The sequence below is a fragment of the Phalacrocorax carbo genome, chromosome 17 (genome assembly GCF_963921805.1).
Source record: "Phalacrocorax carbo chromosome 17, bPhaCar2.1, whole genome shotgun sequence".
NCBI classification, from domain to species: domain Eukaryota; kingdom Metazoa; phylum Chordata; class Aves; order Suliformes; family Phalacrocoracidae; genus Phalacrocorax; species Phalacrocorax carbo.
Genome location: NC_087529.1, coordinates 9,974,367 through 9,995,489, shown reverse-complemented (window position 1 = coordinate 9,995,489; position 21,123 = coordinate 9,974,367). Strand labels below are relative to the sequence as shown.

The 21,123-nt window shown below is 42.2% G+C and overlaps 1 protein-coding gene across 1 annotated transcript in view; it reads right to left on the bottom strand.

Annotated features, from left to right (window-relative positions):
* The window catches only part of LOC135316038 (protein spinster homolog 3-like), a 48,032-nt gene that overhangs the window by 3,729 nt on the left and 23,180 nt on the right, over positions 1 to 21,123 (bottom strand). Inside the window, exons 9-13 of the mRNA XM_064467597.1 lie at positions 20,396 to 20,586; positions 18,298 to 18,450; positions 14,390 to 14,579; positions 8,946 to 9,011; positions 1,071 to 1,169 (exon numbers count right to left, since the gene is read on the bottom strand). Coding sequence (XP_064323667.1) covers positions 1,071 to 1,169; positions 8,946 to 9,011; positions 14,390 to 14,579; positions 18,298 to 18,450; positions 20,396 to 20,586 — 699 coding nt within the window. The remainder of the gene's footprint in view (positions 1 to 1,070; positions 1,170 to 8,945; positions 9,012 to 14,389; positions 14,580 to 18,297; positions 18,451 to 20,395; positions 20,587 to 21,123) is intronic.

Genomic DNA, 21,123 nt, shown 5'->3' with positions numbered 1-21,123 from the left:
AAGAGAGCCAACAGGAGGAATCTCTCAGTGGGGGAGGGCTGTCCTCTCTGCCAGACAGATCAGACAGCTGAGACTCCAGTTTACACCCAGCTGAGGACAAGGAGGGTCTCTTGTCTGGCTGGACCAGCAGCAGCTGTGCCTGCAAGCACAGCTCGCTCAGTCATTTCTGTCCAGCCCTCTCTAACCCTAACACTGTTAACATGTGACAAACAAAGGCAGATATTCCTGAGGTGAACTTCTTAAAATAAACTTCCACATAACCAAAACAACAAAAACAATGACTCTCTCTCCCATGTCCAGTAAAGCAGAAAAAATCAAAGTGGGTGATTGGTTAACTACTGTGTGCAGAATTACTGTGTCTTAAATCAAAAATAATGAAGGAAGGAAACAACACTGACAGATATCATCCACTGGAACTAAAACAAATGAACTGCCAGGAGAAAACAGTGCTGGGCTGCTTTTCCAGAAGCACATAAGATCAAGTAAATGTAGGAAGGGCAGAGAAATCAGGTCTCGAGCAATATGGGAATCCAAGGTTAAGGTCATTTGAGACCAGAGCTCTGAATGCCAAGTAGCATCAAAAGGCAACCATTGCCGTCACTCTTGTTCTGATTTTCAAGAGACCATTGACTAATTGCAAGATTTCAAACTTCAAGATTTGAACTAAGAATCTTAGGTTTTATGGCATTTGATTAATTTCCATGAAACTCCTCAGAAACTTAGCAGAAAGTGCTTAAAACCAAGTTCAATGCCCATGACACCCTTTGCAAAAATGTATACCTTCAAAAATTTACAAATTTAAAATAAAAATTAATTTCTACACAGTGCATGGAACTACTCACACCTAAAAGTATAGCATTATCTTATACATACCTGCGGTGTCACAGGACCAGATGTTGCATGCACACAAAAATGTTTAGAAAAATGTCTTTCTGTATTCTAGTATCAAGGTCACCAATTTGAGTAACTTCTAATTTTGGACCAGGAAGTGCCTACAATCTGAGAGTGCCTCTTTCAGTTTCTAGAAGTTTTCCCCTAAGGAAAGCTCAATAAGCAGAAAATTCACTTACAATCCCAATGAGATAGGGGCTGCCTGCATCTCCCAGCAAATGGCTCACCAAAATCTGCAGGGCAATAGCTGTAGACTGCCGTCTTGGTGTCACAACATACTGAAACGAAACACAACCCACAGGAGAATGAACGTTAGTAGAGTGAATACCATGAACTACTTCTATAACATCCTAGAGACAGCAATATATTCATTTTGATGTATTTCATATTCAAACACTGTTTACAAGTTTGGACACAGAGGAGTTATTCTGAGAGCAAAAGAGTACACTGGATGTTTTGTTGAGGAAAAAACCATTCAAGAAAGCAACACACAAGGCAGAACGACAATAAAGTAGGAAAAACACGACTCCCCTGCCTCCATTCGTAGACTCACAGCAGCTTGTACAGATTCACTTGGCTGTGCAACTAAGAGAAACCTCCAGCTAGTAACCCACACAGTTGTACTGATTTACTAATAAGGAGATTCAGCACTAGCAGCCTCTGAGAAAAACTCTTATGACACTGTGTCAGCAGGCATGGTCTAGACTGCTGGGGGGAAACTGGGGTGCCTGGAACCTGAAGGAGCTGCCATGTCTATAAAGGTTGTCAGCTGAGACCTTGCAGACCACGTGAAGATAGAGGGAGGGGACCCCACCTGGCAGACCAGAAGGTGGCTGATGGTGCTTCAGTGATAGCTCTGGTGGCAGAAGTTTGCTGCTTGTAACTGGATAGCACTTGAGATATAGCTAGTCTTAGTCTAGTAACAATACCTCAAAATGATTATGCTTTTGGGTGCACACAGTTTAAATAACAAGTTGAAGAAGATGATGTGGCGCACTTCCAGAACATGGCAAAGCATCACATAAATTAGAACTATTTTTTTAAATTAAATATAGTCATTTTGGGGTAAGAAGGTCTTTATGTCTGTGCTCCTGAATATCAACTGTGCCTAAAAGTACAGTAGGATCTATATAATTTGTGTCTCTCTTAATAACACATTTATACAAAAAAGCATTCACAGTCAGAATGAAACAGAAGCAATTTTAAACCTTCATACCTTTGTTTTGCAACCACTTGTTTATATCAGAGACAAAATGCTTAATATTCTCCCATTTCTCTGTATCCCAACGTGATTTTTTGGAAACAGATTCGAACATCATTCAGGGTGTCTCAAACACTAATTAATAGGGTGACTGGTGTTTTACCAAGAGACAAACTCAAGGTATATAAGCTATTGTGGCTCTATAGCTGCCTTAAAGGAACACCAATATGCATGACAAGTTGGATTTAGAAGGAAAAAAAAAGATCCTGCTCTCACATTTAACTTAGAGTTTTATTATAATTCTTTGTGTTTAAAGAGGCCTCAGAATATGTTATTTTTATAAAAATAACATATCTTTATATTATTTTTACAAAAAGCCATTCATAGAATAATGCACAATTTACATCTTGTAGTTTAAGGATCACACCAAGCTTTTTCCATTGCTGTGGCTTTCATGCTGTTTGTCTCTCTCTCATAAACTAATTTCTAACATTTTCTCTCATGTTTAGCAAGATGTATGTGCTGCAGAGCCTTTCCCTAAAACACAGCTCTTCTGGGGGGTGCCAATTTCAATAATTTTTCTCACCAAGGTCACCTATCTTCACAGGGCTTATATGGAATCACGTCTTCCTGGGGTCTCTAACTCTTATCAAACCTGGTTGAAATCTACAGTTTCAAACGTAAAGAGAAAGCAGGCACCAACTGTAGTAAGTCTTGTTTCCGTAGGAAGTGAGGCTATGAATCCCATTTAGATTTAACAGAGCATTTGATCTAAAGAAAATAGACAGATTTCCCCCAACACAATTAGCAAAAATTATAGTCAGTAATCTGTCCTCTTATCTCTGCCGAGTAAACCCTTCTTGTAGACGGAGTTTTCTAAGCAGTAACATGCCTTACACCCTGCTGGAATGCCAGAAACACTGCAATGAGCAGAGACATCCTGTTTTCTACAGCCAAATTTCCTCTGTTCAGACAGAAAGTTTCTCAAGAGCTCATATAACCCATTCCATTCAGCAGGAGCCTTTCGGTCGCCCTTACCCCATACTGCAACCAGTTTCAGTAAAGAACCAGTCCACATCGGCAGTGCCCCTCTTAGCCAGAAATGGCCACAAACTCGGACATGCAAATCACTCAACATCTTAAAAGAGCATCTTGGCACCCAGTAAGAGTACTCTATACAATGCAGTTTTGTTAAAAGGCACAACCTCCTTCTTCACTTTGTACACATCCAGCTAGCTTGTATCCCTTTCCATTCCTGGTCTCTCCAATGTAGGTATTTCTAACCACGGAAGGAATATTTATTTTTCATTAGGTAAATTTAGACAGAGTGCTTCAACAATAATAGATATTAAAGCAGGGATGTCTTGGAGATCTTTTCAGAGTTACAGAAAACCACTTTAATGTCATGTTGCCATCACACTGCATCCAGTCCCCTGCCAGTGTAAGAACAGAGTCATGTGAGATTGCAGCTGATCTGGAAGCTGAAATCCTTGTTATCCGTGGGATGAAGGAACAGTGCAACGGCTCCTCCTCACTGCGGTCATGGCACACTTTGGCCTAGACTGAGGGCATGCAGCCTACCCAAGTTTTGTTTTCTCAGATCCTGCCTGGAGTACCAGTTCAGTGTCTGCACTTTGGGAACAGGCTCTTGTACAGAGAGATAAAGAAACTACAGTCGAAAACTCTGAGCTTGGGAAGTAGACCTTGCTATGACCAACTGGGCTGGACTGGACACTGTCGGTTCTTGGGTCTCCAAGGATATCATGTCATCTCTTCTAGACTCAGATTTCTTTTGGTTTTTTTTGATAATGACAGTCTCTGTTTGAGAAATACAAATCAAATATTGTTATGCATATTGTGGGCATTGCAGGCATGAGAAAAGATAAATGCACTTTCGCTCTCTGAGTGCCCCACACCGCCTCCTTACCACATTCATTTAATAGCTCATATCTGTAACTACAAGAAACACATGGAACAAAGCTGTAACAAGAAAAATGTAAGAGAAGCGTAGGAGGTTTTCTACAGTTACAAGGCCCATGCAAACTCTGTCTGTGCTATTATTCAGGTTCTTCTGCACAATGCAAACCACATGCAAGAGCTCAAGGCACTGTAGGATTCACTAGGGAAAGAAGAAATCAAACACTGCCACACACAGGGACTTTGAAACAGCCATAGCATCCTGTCTGCCCACAGTGACTGCCCGGTTACCCGTGCCATGTCGACAATGCACATGACACCCTGTCATCTCCTAGGAGATCCCAGTCCAGATACCTTGACAGATAAGCGGGGTGCCCCAAACAGATATAGTTTGCAAACCCTGTCGTGCTGACTCTGGAGGGTTTAGAGATCCTCCTGCAGACTATGTGACAGAGTTGTCAGCTAAAAAAGCAGATGGAACAGACAGGCTGGTAAGTGCTCCAATACCTCCCAGGGCACTTCCAAACAAAGACGAGGACGTGCTGGTAGCCTTCCCAAACCCCATATTAGCTTCCAGTTCCAGCACCTCCTATGCTATTAGCTGCCAGAAACCTAAAAGACAGAGTCCTATTACCTCACAGATGGCAAACATATCTCATAAGGGACACTCCACGTACAGCCTCCCAGTAAGCCAGCGCATTGTAAGCAAGGCAGCTACAGCGTTTCGCCACTTCCACATGATGACTGTAGTGGTACAGTAGATACCTTCATATTTACAGCTGAATAAGAGGCACAAAGGTTGCTACATGCAACGCATCTTGATGCATTAGCCACAAAGGGAGAAAGTCCTTATCATTCAGTCAGCATCTTCCTTTGTCTTCGGCTCCACAGGTCGCAGGATAAATGAATTCCTAGCTACATTGTCTGGCTAGTAGTGCCATGTGGGAAGAAAGAAAAGTAATTTTCGTGGCAAAATAAGAATATGCATTAGCAAATCCAGCCACATTAACAGAAAACCTACCAGCTCACATGGGAAACAATGCAAAAAGATAAATTACTGTCGTTATCTGCAGCACCCTTCAGCCAATGTAATAGCAGTAATACACCGAACCCATGGGTTTTCAGCAGGATGAAACACAGCTTCCAAAGAGGATTGCCACTGAATGAGCAGACAACCACAAATTCTGCTGAATCCCACCATTTTTCTGATAATACAATTAGCAATGTTTAGAACTCAACAGATCCAACCCGAAGCACGTTCATGGTAATACACTCAATGGCTGCTCTCAGGGGACCACACGCCTATAGAGCTCTGCTCTGCCAAACTTTTCACCTTCCCACTTGTTGCCAACTGATGCAATATTGCTTGTGCCTAAAACCAAAAGTTTCAAAAATAAATACAAATGGGGAGTGTCAGTCACTTGAGAGATGAGAACTTCCTCCCCTTCTGGATTTACATGGATCCAGGATACAGCAATGGCGTTCCCTGTAGTCCTCCTGCAGGCTGCAGTACGATGCAGCATTCCCTGAGCAAGCCGAGACCTGAGCGATTGAACTGAATGAAAGCACAGCTCCTTGCGGACTTTGCAGATTGGGTTCAGAAAGGAATTGAAGGAAAGAGCTGACAGTAATCACCTGCCTTGCGTTCCCCATTGTATATCAACAGTATCTAACTCAGTGGTGTCATCTTTCTCTTTAACAATGACAGAGGAGAGAATTAAGATGCAGATGTAGGAGTTCAAAGACAAGTAAACTGCAAAATGTTTCTTAAAATCCTTTAATGGTGCCTCAATTGATGTAAAAAGAATGCTAATTGTAATAGTACTTGGTTCTGTTGCAAAAACCCAGTGATTTCAAAATAAACTGAAATAGAAGCTAATAAAAAAGTTCATTTTGGACCAGTGATGGTTTTTCCACACCTGTTCACTGCTTCAAGGCTACAGCTCGTGTCTCATAGGATAATTGTTTCTGAGCATTCTTTGAGAGTCGAAGAAGAAACTAAACCCTCTTGCTGCTGGCTGAGGTTTTAAGCAGGCAACCAATTCACTAATGCTGACTGCAGTTGGGTTTTTTAAAATTAAAACTCCAGAGTGCAGAAAACTGACATGTAGAGAGCAATACCATGAAATAGTAACTTCAGAACATAACGCAACAGTCAATATCAGCTGTGCTTTCTTGAAGAAGCATGAAATACAAGTTGTTTCATTCCTTCATCTCAATCAGAATGTAAAGGAAGGTTCTGCAAGCTGTGAAGTGTGAGGATGAACAGGCTCATGTCAACAAGGCAAGGTCAAGTCAGTGGAAGGAAGGTTCTATAGTGCTTCACAGCTAGTCCCTTCTGTCACTAGACGGTGCTCAGCACTTGGCTATGCACTTTCACATCCTTTTACATGGAAAACTGTAATAGAGCTACTTTTATCTCTGCTCAGCTTTTCTACGACTTGTTTTCAGTTAGCTGTTAGGAATACCAAGCGAGCTGTATATCTGAGCAACTAAGACCATAGTGACAGCAACCTCAGTTGGAAATTTCAGTTCCTGTGGTAGCAAGCAATGATGACAGCCTTGTAGGCAACTGTGTTCCACATGAGCCATTGGCTGCAAGTTTTCTTTACTGTCCTAAACTCTTGTGACATATTATTGTGCATCGCTGCATGTTGTGCTACGTGTTAATGCTTTCACTGTGGTTTTCATATGAAAGATTTATTATGATGGTGGAGTTTGCAGTAGCAATCTGCAAATAGACTTGAGCTCCCTTAGAATGAAAAACTATGATGTAAAATGGAAGATGCTCATGTGACTCTTGCTTAGGCTTTCCTCAGCCACTGGTTTTCCACCATTAACCTGAGGATGGCAGACAGAGATTTCTGTTCTGCTTTGCCCTTTACCTTTGTGTCTTCTCTCCCTTGTCCTGATGGCTTTACAAAATTTCCCTACTTTGCCTTCTCTCAGTACCAACTGCATCAGCATTTTGGCTGTGCCACGCTTGTCTCAACGCTCTCTGTCTCTCAGGTAGCATCCTGCTTGAAATGTCTGGGTTACAGACACACTCACCGTTCTGCAACACAGTGATCCCACAGAAGAAAATTCTTCAAAGTCGAGAGTCTGTGTCTCATTTGTGATACAGTACTGTACTCTTTGTAGAAAAGGATAGTGCCAATTCAAATGCTTTGTCTTATGCCCACGGGTAGCAACAAAAGGATTGGCAATCGTTTTAATAGCTCTGGCTTTGGTACTTAAATCAGCTTTCTGCAGTCTGATTACTAGATATGAGCAAGGTAGACCATTTGCTTCCTTATTTGACTGATAAACTATATTCAGCTTGTTCGTACTATGGATTTTAAAAAAAAATCATATAAACTACTTCATAGGGCTGTGACGATCTGCATAGTTCAGTGATAGTAACAAAAATATCTGGCCCATATTTTACACAGACACTGATTTGTGACTGTGGAGCTGCAGCATAAACCAAAGGCTGCCAAATTTTTCCTTTGAGTAAAAACTCAAGTACTTTAAAAAATTACTAACCTTATAATTCTTTGCAATGATAAACAGAACTAGCCTCTCACTGACACCTAGACTAACTGTGCCACAAGATGTGTGCTTTTCACATCACTCCTTTCTAAAGAAAGCTACTGATGACAGAATTCAAGTGAAATAATGCACTGCTATTCTTTGGGCTTGTGGTGTCAGTCCTGGAATCCCCAAGAGCCTCATAAGCATCGCTGCTTGCCTAACACTTTGGCAGCGTAGCACCACTTATGTATTTGACTTGCCAGCACTGGAATTTATCTGTACTGTATTCTGGAATAAGGGGACTTGCTAATAGCTCACAGAATAATGAACTGTAATGGATTCACTAACATTAGCTTACAGAATATTGACTTTCCTTCATTTGGATCATCTTTTCAAACCTTTGGGGCACAAACAGAAAATCTCTGATTATAGAAGAAAGTAACCCTTCTTCTGGTGCAGACATCCAACAACACAGAGCTGTACAGAAAATCCAGACTAGTGTGGGTATGTCCTGGTTTTGGCTGGGATAGAGTTAATTTTCTTTATAGTAGCTAGTATAGTGCTCTGGTTTGGATTTAGAATGAGAATAATGTTGATAACACACTGACATGTTAGTTGTTGCTAAGTAGTGCTTACACTAGTCAAGGACTTTCCAGCTTCCCATGCTCTGCTGGGTGCACAAGGAGCAGGGAGGGGAGGGGACACAGTCGAGACAGCTGATCCAAACTGGCCAAAGGAATATTCCACACCATATGGCGTCATGCTCAGTGTATAGACTGGGGGGAGTTGGCTGGGGGACAGCGACTGTGGCTCGGGGCCTGGCGGGTGGTGAGCAGTTGCATCATTTGTTTTTTCCCCAGGTTTCTCTCTCCTCTCTCTCTCTCTCTCTCTCTCTCACTGTTTTCCTTTTCATTACATCATCATCATCATCATCATCATTATTATATTAATTATTAAACTGTTCTTACCTCAACCCACAAGTGTTCTTACTTTTGCCCTTCTGACTCTCTCCCCCATCCCGCTGGGGTGGGGGGAGCGAGCAAGCGGCTGGGTGGGGCTGAGTTGCCGGCCGGGATTAAACCACGACAGGGCACCAGAAGCACTAGGTAGTTCCACCTGCATGAGTTTCATCCAAATCAGTACCGCTCCTGTCTGGGCATACAGTGAGCCTGGACTACTGCACCACCACACTTTGATTGTTACTGGCATCTTTGCACAGCTTTACACTGTGCACGTGATTACACCTCTAACGTTAGCAGGGTACCAGTAACGGTAATCAGTAGGTACTTCTTAGTAAGAGTTCATTCACCTCTTCCTAGAAGGCAGAGGTCCTTCTGGTCACTAAGATGCAGGCTCATGAACAATATTACATTGAGAAAAGCTGAAAAACTTGAAATAAGGAAATAGTTTCACAAGCACTTACCAACAGTATGTCTGTCACAACAGCCCAGTTTACAGATAAAAACAGTTCTCCAAATGCAATAAAAATCTGCAAAAAAGAAGAAAGCAGTGACTATACACACTGCATTGACCTTCTTTATCGTGAGGATGAAGGCAGGCTCACTGACTGTGCTTATCTATGTAAGTTGTTGTCCACACCCATCTACTTATAAATTAAACACCTCTGTCTATGCTTAAAAACACTTACTTCATCTTAAAGGGGGGAAAGGAACCAGACAAGATATGTGGGTTGCTTTGTGTCACAAATCCTCAGCAGAAGAACCAAAACAGGGAACATATACCACCCTCCCAAATAAACTGTGATGAACTGCTGAACCCAAGAAGGGGAAAGCAAGAACCTGTGAAAAGAAACATTCAGCACCAGTTTTAGAAGTACTCAAAGATCTTTCTTTGTCAGGTTTCCAAATGAAACCAACAGAACACCTCTGTGCCAGAACAAGTACTCTTATAGGCTCCTTCCGAGAGATAACTTCCAAAATGAAATGGACTCCCAGAGACAGGCAGCCTCAAAGCCTTGACGCCCTGTGGGGATTCCCTAATTCATCACAGATGGAGGCCCAGTCATCAGGAAAAGGGGTACGGCCCGCAACAGCTCTTACAGCTGTGGTCTTAGAAAAGATTAACCCTTTCAGCCAGTCCTGGACATAGATTTGAGCAGGCTGTTCAGACTAATCAATACTTGAGGAAAGCATTAAAGCTACGCTATTAAGCTGAAGCAGTTCTAGAAGGCAGAATCTATTTAGTGACACAGGCCACAAAGTCAGACAGAACCTAGGAAATAAAATCCATTATAACAACAGGGGCCAGCATCTTGTTTGGTGAGGTCTTGGTTAAGATGTTGCATCTGGTCGAGGGAAACGCAGTCCTAAGAAAGGCACAGTGGCAAACTATCAGATGTTTTCAGAGGGGTAGCTTACATTCTCCTAAGAAGAACCATTATACACCTCCCGATGATACCCCTACCTGTATTTGTGTTTCTTGTCTGTACTGTTCATGTGTTTTGTTCTCCAAACTAGTCAGGAGAAAAAGTTCCTTGAAGTACAGAGATATTTGGTATAGACCTTTATCCGGACATCTTCAAAATGCTTTATATAGGTTTCCTAATTTGCAGCTGAATCTACTTCTCCATTTATAATTACTGTTCTTTAAGCTTTATAACAAATACCACTCATTTCACATAGTCCTTGGCTATGTCTTAGCTCTTGGATGTAAGCATCCCACTTTCCACTGATAGAACGTTGGCAGACCTTGCCCTTGCAAGAGACAGAATGCAGTCATTCTTCTCCAATTCCATGACTGTTGCAATAACCGTCTATAGACTACAGAAACAATGCTGCATGCAAGTCTTAGCTGGAAAGCAAGTGACACACCTTTCATTAGAGAACTTTGGGCCAAAGACAAAATGAACTGTGTTTGTTAACATGGGTAGCAGTATCACAGTTGAGCTTTTTGCCAAGCCACCTGGCAATAAGGACTAACAATGTCAAATCTTGTAGCCACCAGAAAATATTAGCTTTTCAGCATCTTATTTCAAGCTGATACTCCCTGAACTGTCTCGGAAGATCCAAATTCATCAAGGATCTTCCTCTCTTTTGTTTTTCCCCAATTCCATGCAAATAAACTTTAAATGTGCTATTGCTTAGCTTAGAATTGCAGCCTGTGAAGGGGTCAAAGCCGTACTCACAGAGGAATCAGGCAACTGCTGAAGTGCAGTTGAATCCTGCTACACAGCCATAACGGCATGTAAATTCTGTCAGTTGTGCCATAGCTAGCAAGAGATAGTGCAGGTCAAAGTGAAACAGAAAGCGGACAAAAAACCCAAAAGATATTTATTTAAATCCTGGCTGATACTTTAGATACAACAAGAAGCAAATACAACAGTTGGAGCAGAAGGTTCTGAAGACTTCCAAGCTGTTCCTACATACCATCACTGGAACAGATAACTACCTGCCTTTATATATTGAATGAGAGGCTGGTCTATCTCCCTTATAGGAATCTTGTGATATTTAGCACTTTTAAAGTGTTGTTTCCAGTTTTCCTTTCTCTTCACACTTTTTCCAAGTTATTTAGTCTCTACAAGCCCCTAAGAACAAGAGTATGTCATGCCTAGTGCAAGAAAAGGAAGTGAAATTAATCTTTAGGAAATAAGTTATGCTCTCAACCTAGAGTTTGAAGGAATAGGAATTAGTGAAAAATTATCCATGATGAGAAAAGGTGATATTCAGTGGCTAAGGCCTCATACTCTGGAGAGTAGTTATGCCATACAGAATTGTGTTAACATTAGAGACACAACTTTGTTAGCTTTTATTTTCTTTCCTAAGGTCTTGTGTGGCCTGCAGTTGTAGGGTCACCAGAAAAATTTAACCCAGACAGTTTTGGAAGTAATAAATCATTCTACAGATTTTATCAAGGTATTGTGTCTAAAAGCGATGGCAATTTTATACTTTCTCATGCAGAATAAATGCAGTATGGTTGAATAGCTGGCATACTAAGCCATCCAACTGCAAAACAACTGCAATCAATAAAGAGGAGAGAGTTGTACGTTCTTGTCTCCAAAACAGGTGGAGACATCCTGGAAGTCCTGTACTTGATTAGGAAGAAGGGCTGGGGATGGAAGGAGAACAACACAGCAATGCTCTATTTAAAGTGCATCATTCTGTTCCTACCATCACTCAATATTCCTTATACTGTCTCAAGTTCTTATTTTAAATTAATATAGAAAAGGTTTCCATTAAATTTGTGCAATCAAGTTTGTGGCATGCCTATTCTGTCCTAAGTGTACCTAGAAATGAGGGAAACTTATTTTATTGCTGTCACCTTCTCCGGGATCCCCAACTTTTTTAACAGACAACATTTAATGTTGGTCTCCCAAGGATACAACCAGAATAATGTCCCAAATTTTAAGGGGATTTTGCTCTGTAGATGGCTGTTTACATTCATACCTAAAGCTAATATGAAGAGAAGATTGTCATCAATGTCAGTGTCAAACAGATATTGTGCTTTTAAACAGTCACAAGCCTCAACAAAGGAGTAGGAAATCAGTATGGCTGGACCATAGGTGATCAATGATTTCTGTATTTTCAAGAAGACCCACATCAGGCAGGTGTATCAGAGACAAGAGCTGCAGAATGCCTCCTTCAAAGGCAGGCTGCAGGGCAAGACTGTGTCCTGATACAGCATTACCATCAAAGATAACTCTGCTTAAATCAAAGTTACTACAATACCAAATATTGTCCAAGGTTCCCAGTCACAGGGTTCAGTCACGACTTTCCAAAGCAACTGCTGCACCACAGAGAGCACGTCTTTCGTCTTGGTTTGGAGACAGGAACAGATTTAGACAAAGCCTCCTCTGAGATAACAAAGACAGATAATTTTTCTCTGTCTTTTCAAAGGTGGTCTTTGAAATCAAGAACTGCGTGTCCAGAAAGAGGAGAAAGAACTCCTGTCATTTCAGTCCACCTACCCCAACAGAAACCCTGGATGTCCTGCCATAATTCCACATTAACTTGAGAATTCTTGTGCTTTGAAACATTTCTTCCAGCTTTGGCCATAACTGATTAAACCTGTCTTGTTCCCTTTCATTACCCACTCAAGACAGTGGAAAGCACCATCCAGAAACTACTGTAATTGCACGCTGATGCACGTATGCTTTTTTGCTTCAGTAGCTTTGGCGCTGTGCAGTGATGGAGACAGGTTTGCTAGCGTCAGCGTGCCTGAGTAGCGAGCGACTGGAAAGCTGGTCTCCTGCTAGTGTCCTGCACAAATGGAAGACTTGCTTCAGTGGGACCTTCAAATTAGATGCACCAGCTGGCAGCCGCTCCAATTCTCACACCAGCATGGCCAGTGTCAGATCTTATTTAGAAAGCAAGGAGAGGTATGGCTGGTGCCAGAGAAGGAAATAGTTAAGCAGCTGTAGTGCTATAAGTGCTAGAAGAATCAGGTGCTTGGATTACATACAATTTATTACCACTGCACGCTGTTGACGTTATGTGTTGGAACACCTGAATCAAGTGCATAAAACAAAAGACAAAATGGCAAAGTCTCTGGTTAAAAGACCGACAGGTCTGGCCACGGGAAGAAACTTAAGGAACAGAATTATCCATATCCCAGTTCAGAATTTCCTTCCAGATAACACTGCTTGAAAACAGAACACAAGGAGAGAAACATTTTAAACAAATTTCTTTTTATCAGTCCTAATAAAAGGTATATTTTGGTAATTCAAAACCAATATATTGAGCCATTCATCTAACACAGACTGGCAAATCAAACTGTTGTTCTCCACCTTCAGTGACAAAAAAAGTACTGAGGAACATACTCAGAGCGGGACTGGGTGGGAACCTGAGAAGCAGAAAAAGAAAATGACTAATTCTTCTGGCACTCAGATCTCCACTCTTGAATCTAAAAACAATCTTCAATTTCATATTTTACTTTGTGTACACACACTCAGACATGCAAATCCATTTCTTTTTTCCCTTGGTGTAAAGGTGTTTTTCCACAGGAATAGACATTCCTGAGGATTCAAAAGGAAAACCTCTTTGAATAAGTGTTTTTCTTAGAAGTGAAAAAACTGCAGAAGTACCCTTTTGCAGAGAACTGTTGATTACTGTAATTAACTTTACTTGGATCCTCTTATTTATGTTAATCATGGTAATTGTGGCTATGGAGTCACAGGAAAAAAGCTTGGAGTCTTTCCCTAGCTGTACCAGATGACAGTTAAAATAAGATTTACATTCAGTTCCCTCTCACAGGGATTTTTTGGAACTGTTCGTCATTCCTAGTAAGCTTCTGGTTTTCCCTTTACTGAGAAGAGAATTTAAGTGATTCAGACTTCAGTTTGCATTGCCAAAAGCTTGACTTCGAAGATCAGCTAGTGATTTGGTGCTTTGAAGGTGATGGCTAAATTATTCTTAACAAGAACCGTCCGTATTGTACAGTCACAAGTACACCAATCTTCAAGTCTTCAGAGAGCAAAATATATAAGAATACTAAATTAGCCACAGAGCATTAAAAATTAACATAAGATTGAGACTTCCTTTAGCTACATTTTTGGATAAGGGACATTAGCTTCATGCAGCTAACTACATAGGCTTACTTTTCTTTAGTGTGGGCAGACTCTGTAGGTCCTGAGGCCCAATTTACAACGCTCTGCCTGCCCACCCTTTGTACTGGACCAAGTAAAGCACAACGCGGCTCTCACAGGACAGACCGCAGCTCCAGGCAGTGTTGGAGCAACATGCACAGTGCTCAGCTGGCAGGCTACCTTGTCACAAGTCACTGAAACCTCTTTATGGTCTAGAAGACCGCAGAGAATTCTGCAAAAGCCACCCCTCGCCTCCTCCTCCCGCTTCCTTTTCTCCCCAGGATCCCAGAAGACATTTTGATAATGATAGAGAGATTGGCACTTACAAAAGTGGAAAGGATGTTGTCCTGGGCCACCATCAGAGCTATGTAGAGGCACAGAGCAGAAATGAACATGCTTGTGGCACAGATCAGAGGATCAGCTTTATTGTTTATCTTCCTTAATCTTCTTGCAGCTTCTGCCCCAGCAATGACACCCAAGATTCCCGTCCCAATGGTGATGCCTCCAAATATTAGGCTGGTGACAAAGCAAAGGGTTCAGTTGAGCATAATGAGACCATACTGTGGGAAAAAGAATGGTCTTAGCTTATACCTTTAGTTTTAGAGGAATCTTTAATGGGGAACTTGAATTTTATTCCACTTCATCTAGCCCTCACATTCCTTCCAAATGGATTTAATCCCAAGCCTCCACTGAAGCTATGCTTCTGGAACTGAGGCTCTCTCCTGTGGAGCAGATACTTTCCCATTTACGGAGCAGGTGTTGTGCACTCAGGCTGAAGGAGGACCCTTCTCGGTATGACCTGGCTTGGACATCCAGTGATTTAGAGGAGACACAGTCATCTTGGTTACCCTGTGAACCAATCTACTCAGCTATCCCTAAAACACAGATGGAATAACTCTGTATCACAATCTGCTGCCTTGGAAGAGATCCTATCATGTGGAATTATATACATCTAAATTATAACCCTCTAGTTAGCACAGCTGATGAGTCACTTCTCTGACTATAGGAAACATCTACCACTTCCCAAAAGAGTCCAAAGAACACTGAATACTTAACTAGTGGGAGGTCCATGTAGTATTTTCTGAACACAGAATTTCAAATGCCGCTCAGTTTCTTGTGTCTGCAGATGCAAATGTGTTCTCCAGGAATGACAAGTTCATGTTTTAAAGTATGTATTTGAATAGCTTAGAAGATTCAGCTTCCAAAGGGACTTACATGTATGCTTTTCTCTCTATCCCAATTGAGATCCTAATGACAAAGCAAGTCTCTTGCAACAAGACCAGTGGTGCCACTGATTGTTTAATGCATCATAATTCTCCTGAGACAAATGAGGACAGGAGCATTGTGTTCTGAGCACAACTGCTTCTAAATATTTCAGAGTGCTACCTGGTAAATTCTGTGCATATTCCTAAGCTTTCTCTGACTGCAAAGCAAAGTAACCAGCTAGGATATAATCCATCCCTTTCAACTACTGTGCCTCTACTTTTTAATTTCTTTCTGGCTGATTAGGAAGAACTCAATAATTCTACATGAAAAAAAAAGTATTGCTACACAAAATAGCAAACTTTAAGCATATTTGTACTCCCCCGTAAGATCTTCAGGTTTCTGATCTATCACTCACTGTAGCTCATGCTGTGGTTTAACCCCAGCCAGCAACTCAGCCCCACACAGCCACTCACTCACTGCCCCGTGGTGGGATGGGGGAGAGAATCGGAAGGGTAAAAGTGAGAAAACTCGTGGGCTGAGATAAGAGTAGGGTAATAGGGAAAGCAAAAGCCACGCACACAAGCAAAGCAAAACCAGGAATTCATTCACTCCTTCCCATGGGCAGGCAGGCGTTCAGCCATCCCCAGGAAAGCAGGGTAACGGTTACTTGGGAAGACAAACGCCATCACACTGAACATCCCTCCCTTCCTTCTTCCCCCAACTTTATGTACTGAGCATGACTCCATATGGTGTGGGACATCCCTGGGGTCACTGTCCCAGCCATGTCCCCTCCCAACTCCCTGTGCACCCCCAGCCCCTCGCTGGTGGGGCGGGTGAGGGGCAGAAAAGGCCTTGACTCTGTGTCAGCACTGCTCAGCAGGAACGAAAACATTCCTGTGTTATCTATGCTGTTTCCAGCAAAAATCCAAAACAGAGCCCCATGTTAGCTACTGTGAAGAAAATTAACTCTATCCCAGCTGAAACCAGCACAGCTTCATAGTGACAATATAGATTATCACTAGGCGGATAACTGTTTTAGAGATTTGTCTGAGAGAGGCAAGTTCAAAGGTGACATTAGTTGATCAAAGCATTCACGGAATTGTGTTTACAAGATTCATGTGTTGTAAACTACAGTTGAAATAAACCTACAGCTGGAAGAAAAAGGAACAGCCAAAATTAAACCCAAGCACAGTTCAGTTGATGGGGAGTAGGAAAGTACAGAAGCCTAGTCCTGTGGAAAGGCTCCTGTGGGATCTTTTAGAGTCTGAGAATGCTCACTCATCTGTCTGATCTATTCAAAAGTGTCTGCACAGAGACCTGAGTAAAAACTCCATACTGCCTATTTATCTACCTTGAAAGGACTGAGACCTGAGTGAGCAGTAGCGCCATTTGAATTTGTGTTTCCAGGGGATCTAAGTGACACAGCCCTGATCCTTAAACAAAGCCTTGCAACTGCTGAACAGCCAGAGGGGAAAATGTCCTTAAAGTATCCCTGGGCAGGTCTGGGAATGTGCAGCTCAGTTCTTCCAGCACCATCAGCTACAGGTCTAACATAGTTGTTTATGTTTTTTTACATCCCTCTGGAATAACAGTCTAAACCAGCCTTATGCTGCTTCTGGCACTAGCTTATGCCAAGATTATTTTTAAAGCACCCTGTAAGAAGCAGTACATGAGGTTAAACTATCAGGTGCTCCATTTTACTTCCCTGAAGACCATGTCTGCTCTAACAACACTGCTGTGGAATAATAATTCAGAAGGTGGGTTAGAAAACAAAACATAGGCTAACACCTTCAGCTTAATAAAGGAAATATTTAAAGTGTATCTGTTAACAGATACGGCCGATCAGTTTAAACTGTTCAGCTTCCCTTCTCTGCCTACCCTTAGCCAGACTCCCGAGTTCACTCCCTTCCTCAGCATTATTTGCTATCAAGGACTGTGCCGATGGCGGCATCTGCAGAAGGACAACTGCATTTCCCACTGAAGTACCTGTGGATGACTATTCAATCCATCTGGTTACGCTACAACTCGGAAACCACTTTTGAGTTGACTCAGTTATTCCATTGCAGAAAAGCAAAAGAACCCCATTACCAGAGGACATGCTCAAGGTATGATTACTGCTTTTCCCTTTAATTGTTTTTACCTGGAAAGGCAATGTAGTAAGCAGTTGGTTCTTGGAAATCCATCATGAAGGCAGAGCCTGAAACTAGATTTGGGATGTCTCGAGAAGAAAAGGAGGGACACTTGTATGGAGGCCACTGGTAGGGAGTCAGTACACAGAAGAGAAGTGTCCCTCACTGATACTGAGGGTAGCCATGAATGCTCAAGAGGAACACCAAACACATTTTCTTGTTCTGGAACAACACATTGAAAGGAAAAAAATTCTCTTCCTAGCTGGGGAGAAGTGATCTCCAAAAAGCTGTGTTATGATTACTTCAAAGTCCTCTCCTGTTGTGAATGCCCCTTGCTCATCCAACACCTGACACTTATTCATGAATCTTTATTGGTCTGGACAGCCTCTGTAAGCAGAGCTGCACTGGCAGTTACTCAAGGACCAAATTACCCTGTTTTGAGGTAATGATATGATACTAGCTCGAATTCATCAAGCTTGCTTTATGCTGGGAGTCACAATGACCTGGCCAACAGGGCAGGAGTTTTAAAACCAGACTAACAAGAAGATAATAGGGACATTACCAAAACACATGATCTAAACATACGTAAATAGGTATTTAAGTAGCTTGGGGCACACAGCTGATTGTTAACTGAAGTCTCCTTGCTAAAGCTGCTCCTTTTTTCCTGTAAGTGTTCCTGTTACTGCTTCTTTCCACTGAAATAGGGCTGGCAGCATCTTTCCGGTTAACCAAGTGATTATAAACAAACAAATAGGAAGCAATTTAGTCTAACATTCTCACCCAGCTGCCTTCACAAGAAGTGTTCACAGTCACATCCTACCTTCTGCCTTTGGAAATAAACTGTGATTTAGCACTGTGCAGTGTTTCCAAGTGTGTTGCCACAGTCACACACACCTCACCTGTTAGATGAATTGCATGATTCTTGGAGGCATGGTGATACGATGCCCTGAACAACCTGAGCCCTGTAAAGAAACAGTGGTACCCACACTCCCAGGGCTCCAGTAACGAAGGCCATGGCAGTCAGCCCCAGCGAGGACCAGACAAAACTCCAACTGAAAGTCAAAAGAAAGAAAGAGCTATTAGAAAGAATGAGGTGTGAGGTAAAAGGGGAAGCCTACCTGCAATACCCAGGATTTCAAGCAGTAACAAACCAATTCATTCAGACATCTTATTATCAAAATGCACTCCCTTAAAGATATGAGCTTTGATGAAGCTTTATCTATGAACCCCAACAGTAAAGTACTGATTAGAGCAAAGAGTATGACCTACTGATTTCATGTTAAATTCCAGTCCTGGTATCTTGCAGATTTCATTGCCAACCTTTGCTCAAACAGTTGCTGTGAAATTTTTTATAGCAGAACTACAACAGAGAGTGGGCAAGAATTTAACGGCTTAGTAGTGGAATGAAAGTGTTCTGTGTGCAAGTCTAAATGCCTCAGGATGGTTTTAAGTTCTTTGGGTAACAAGCATAAATGACAGTAACATCTGGGTCTTCCAAACTGTTACGATGCAGTGGCTGAAGCACTCCTTAACTCTACCTGAGTAAGTAAAAAACAGACTCTCAGCCTACACAGCGAGTTTTCAGACAAAAGGAGAAGCATTGTTAAAAACTATCCAAATCTTGTCTCCTTCATGCCTTATTCTAGGAGAAAATTAACTTTTTATTGGTCTCCTTCTAGAAAATAGTTTAGGAGAAAGTCCCCTTTGAGGTCAATAGGGAGGGACAAAATCTTAAGGCTAAACAAAAATGCTGCAAATGACCAGGTGACAACCAGACTAGAGGATTTGTTACAATATGAACCTAATTCTTTATCTTCTAAAGATAAGGAGCTCTTGGACTTGATTAGAAGTGGAACCACCTGGTTTTTGGCAGTACATCCTTATGCTTTGGAAATACATTGCTAAAGGAAAAGAAAATTAAAGTCTATTTTTAGAACATTGCTGGAGGTTGTAAGGAGCATCTCTGTAGGAAAGCAACTTTGACAATAGCCTAGTTGTTGAAATGTCAGAAAGGTTAATTTTTGACTCAGGAAAGTTCATTTTTTTAATTCACTTCAGACGATAGTGCCTACAAATTATGATCCAACAAACTGGATCTCTAATGTACTTGCTGTTCCGCAAACAGGAATCCAATTTAATTGTCGATTAGAAAACGCTGGATCCTCTCGAAGAAGACCACTCCAAAGACAGAGCAGGCCCCAGGAGAGCAAGCCCTTGCACCGGAAGCACTCGGCCGGGACGCCGGGGAAGCAGCCGGCCGGCGCGGGCAGTGCGGGGCCGGGTCTGGCGCAGGCGCACAGCGGCACCTGCTGTTCGAAACCGGGCCCGGCGCCTCCTCCCTGCCCCGGCCGGGGCTGTCACGGGCCGCAGGTCACGGGAGCGGGAAACCTGCTGCAACCAGTGTTTTACTTCGTCCTGCACGTCAGCTGGTATTGACTTTAATTTTTGCGTGGTTAAAAGGACGTGGTCATCTGCCAGCCACAGGTTAGCTGGTCAAAACACATGTACAATTATTTTATCAACCATGCTGGGGTCCTACAGGCTCTTGTATCAGAGGCACAGCGCGCTCACAAATACCACTTAAAGACTGCCTGAGTCATGCTGATCCAACCTTCCTCAGGCACTAAGAATTACAGATAAAGTTACACCTGCAAAATATGCACTTTTACCAATGTAGCTGACCCTACACGCTAAAGCAACAGGGAAGAGGAAACTTAGTAGAAAGTGGAGTTTGATTTAAACAGGAGCACACTGCCATCATAACTTTGCCTGCTTCCCCCTCCTCAAAATGGGAGGATAGCAGAAGCAAAGACAGTTTTAACCTCGTATGTAGCATTCCTGTAAAAGTGTGGAAGAAAGATTTTTATTAATGGCGTTTCGATCATCTTTTATACGGCATGCAATACAAAGGAGCCGAGCAGGATTTGATGGCCGTATTTCTAATAACAGAATGGTCGTTCTTTAATGGAGGGAACCTTTGTTGCTAAAATCACTTACTTCTTGGCAAGTGATATGACATCTTGACACCAAGTAGTCTTGGCAGTTCTCTGTACACCTGGTTTCTCAGCTGCTACGCGTATTGTGCCGGAGATGCTCAGTGCTCTGTGTGCTGCTGTCCGTCTCTGGGTCCTGTGAGGGACCAGTAGAATCAGAAGAACCAGTGCCAGCCCTCCCAAGCAAGGAGTTACCTGTAGACAGAAGGCTGGTTAGCTCAAGGATACCTTTTTTTGTACAGTGAAAACGCCACAGCAGTTCAAATTCAGTGTTAGAATTACATATTACTTTTATTCCAGTAAACATTCTTCCCCACTCATCCTGTACTTGCTAGTTAATTTTACAGATTAGTCAGGAGGATCTGACAACGTACTTCCAAAGCACTAGGTGATCAGTATGGAGAGACGTCATGATGACATGACTGGAACAGAAGAGCTTTTGTCTTTAAACCATCAAATAATAGAAGTTGTTCCCAACAGCATTTCAGAAAACAATCTCTCTGTATTTTCCTGAAGAATTATACTGGTGCTACCAGTATAATGATCATGTCACCTACAGTTTCCTCTTTTTGAGGAGGTCTTGTGTCCTCAGGTAAGAGGAACATCAGCACCTGCCCTGGCTGCTGCGCAATTCCACCCACGCTTTCATTCTGCAAGAGCTAGGCATAATCTCCCACTTGTCCTGCAGGAACAGTTCTCAAACACTGAGTTCATGACCAGTCAGGTAGTAGA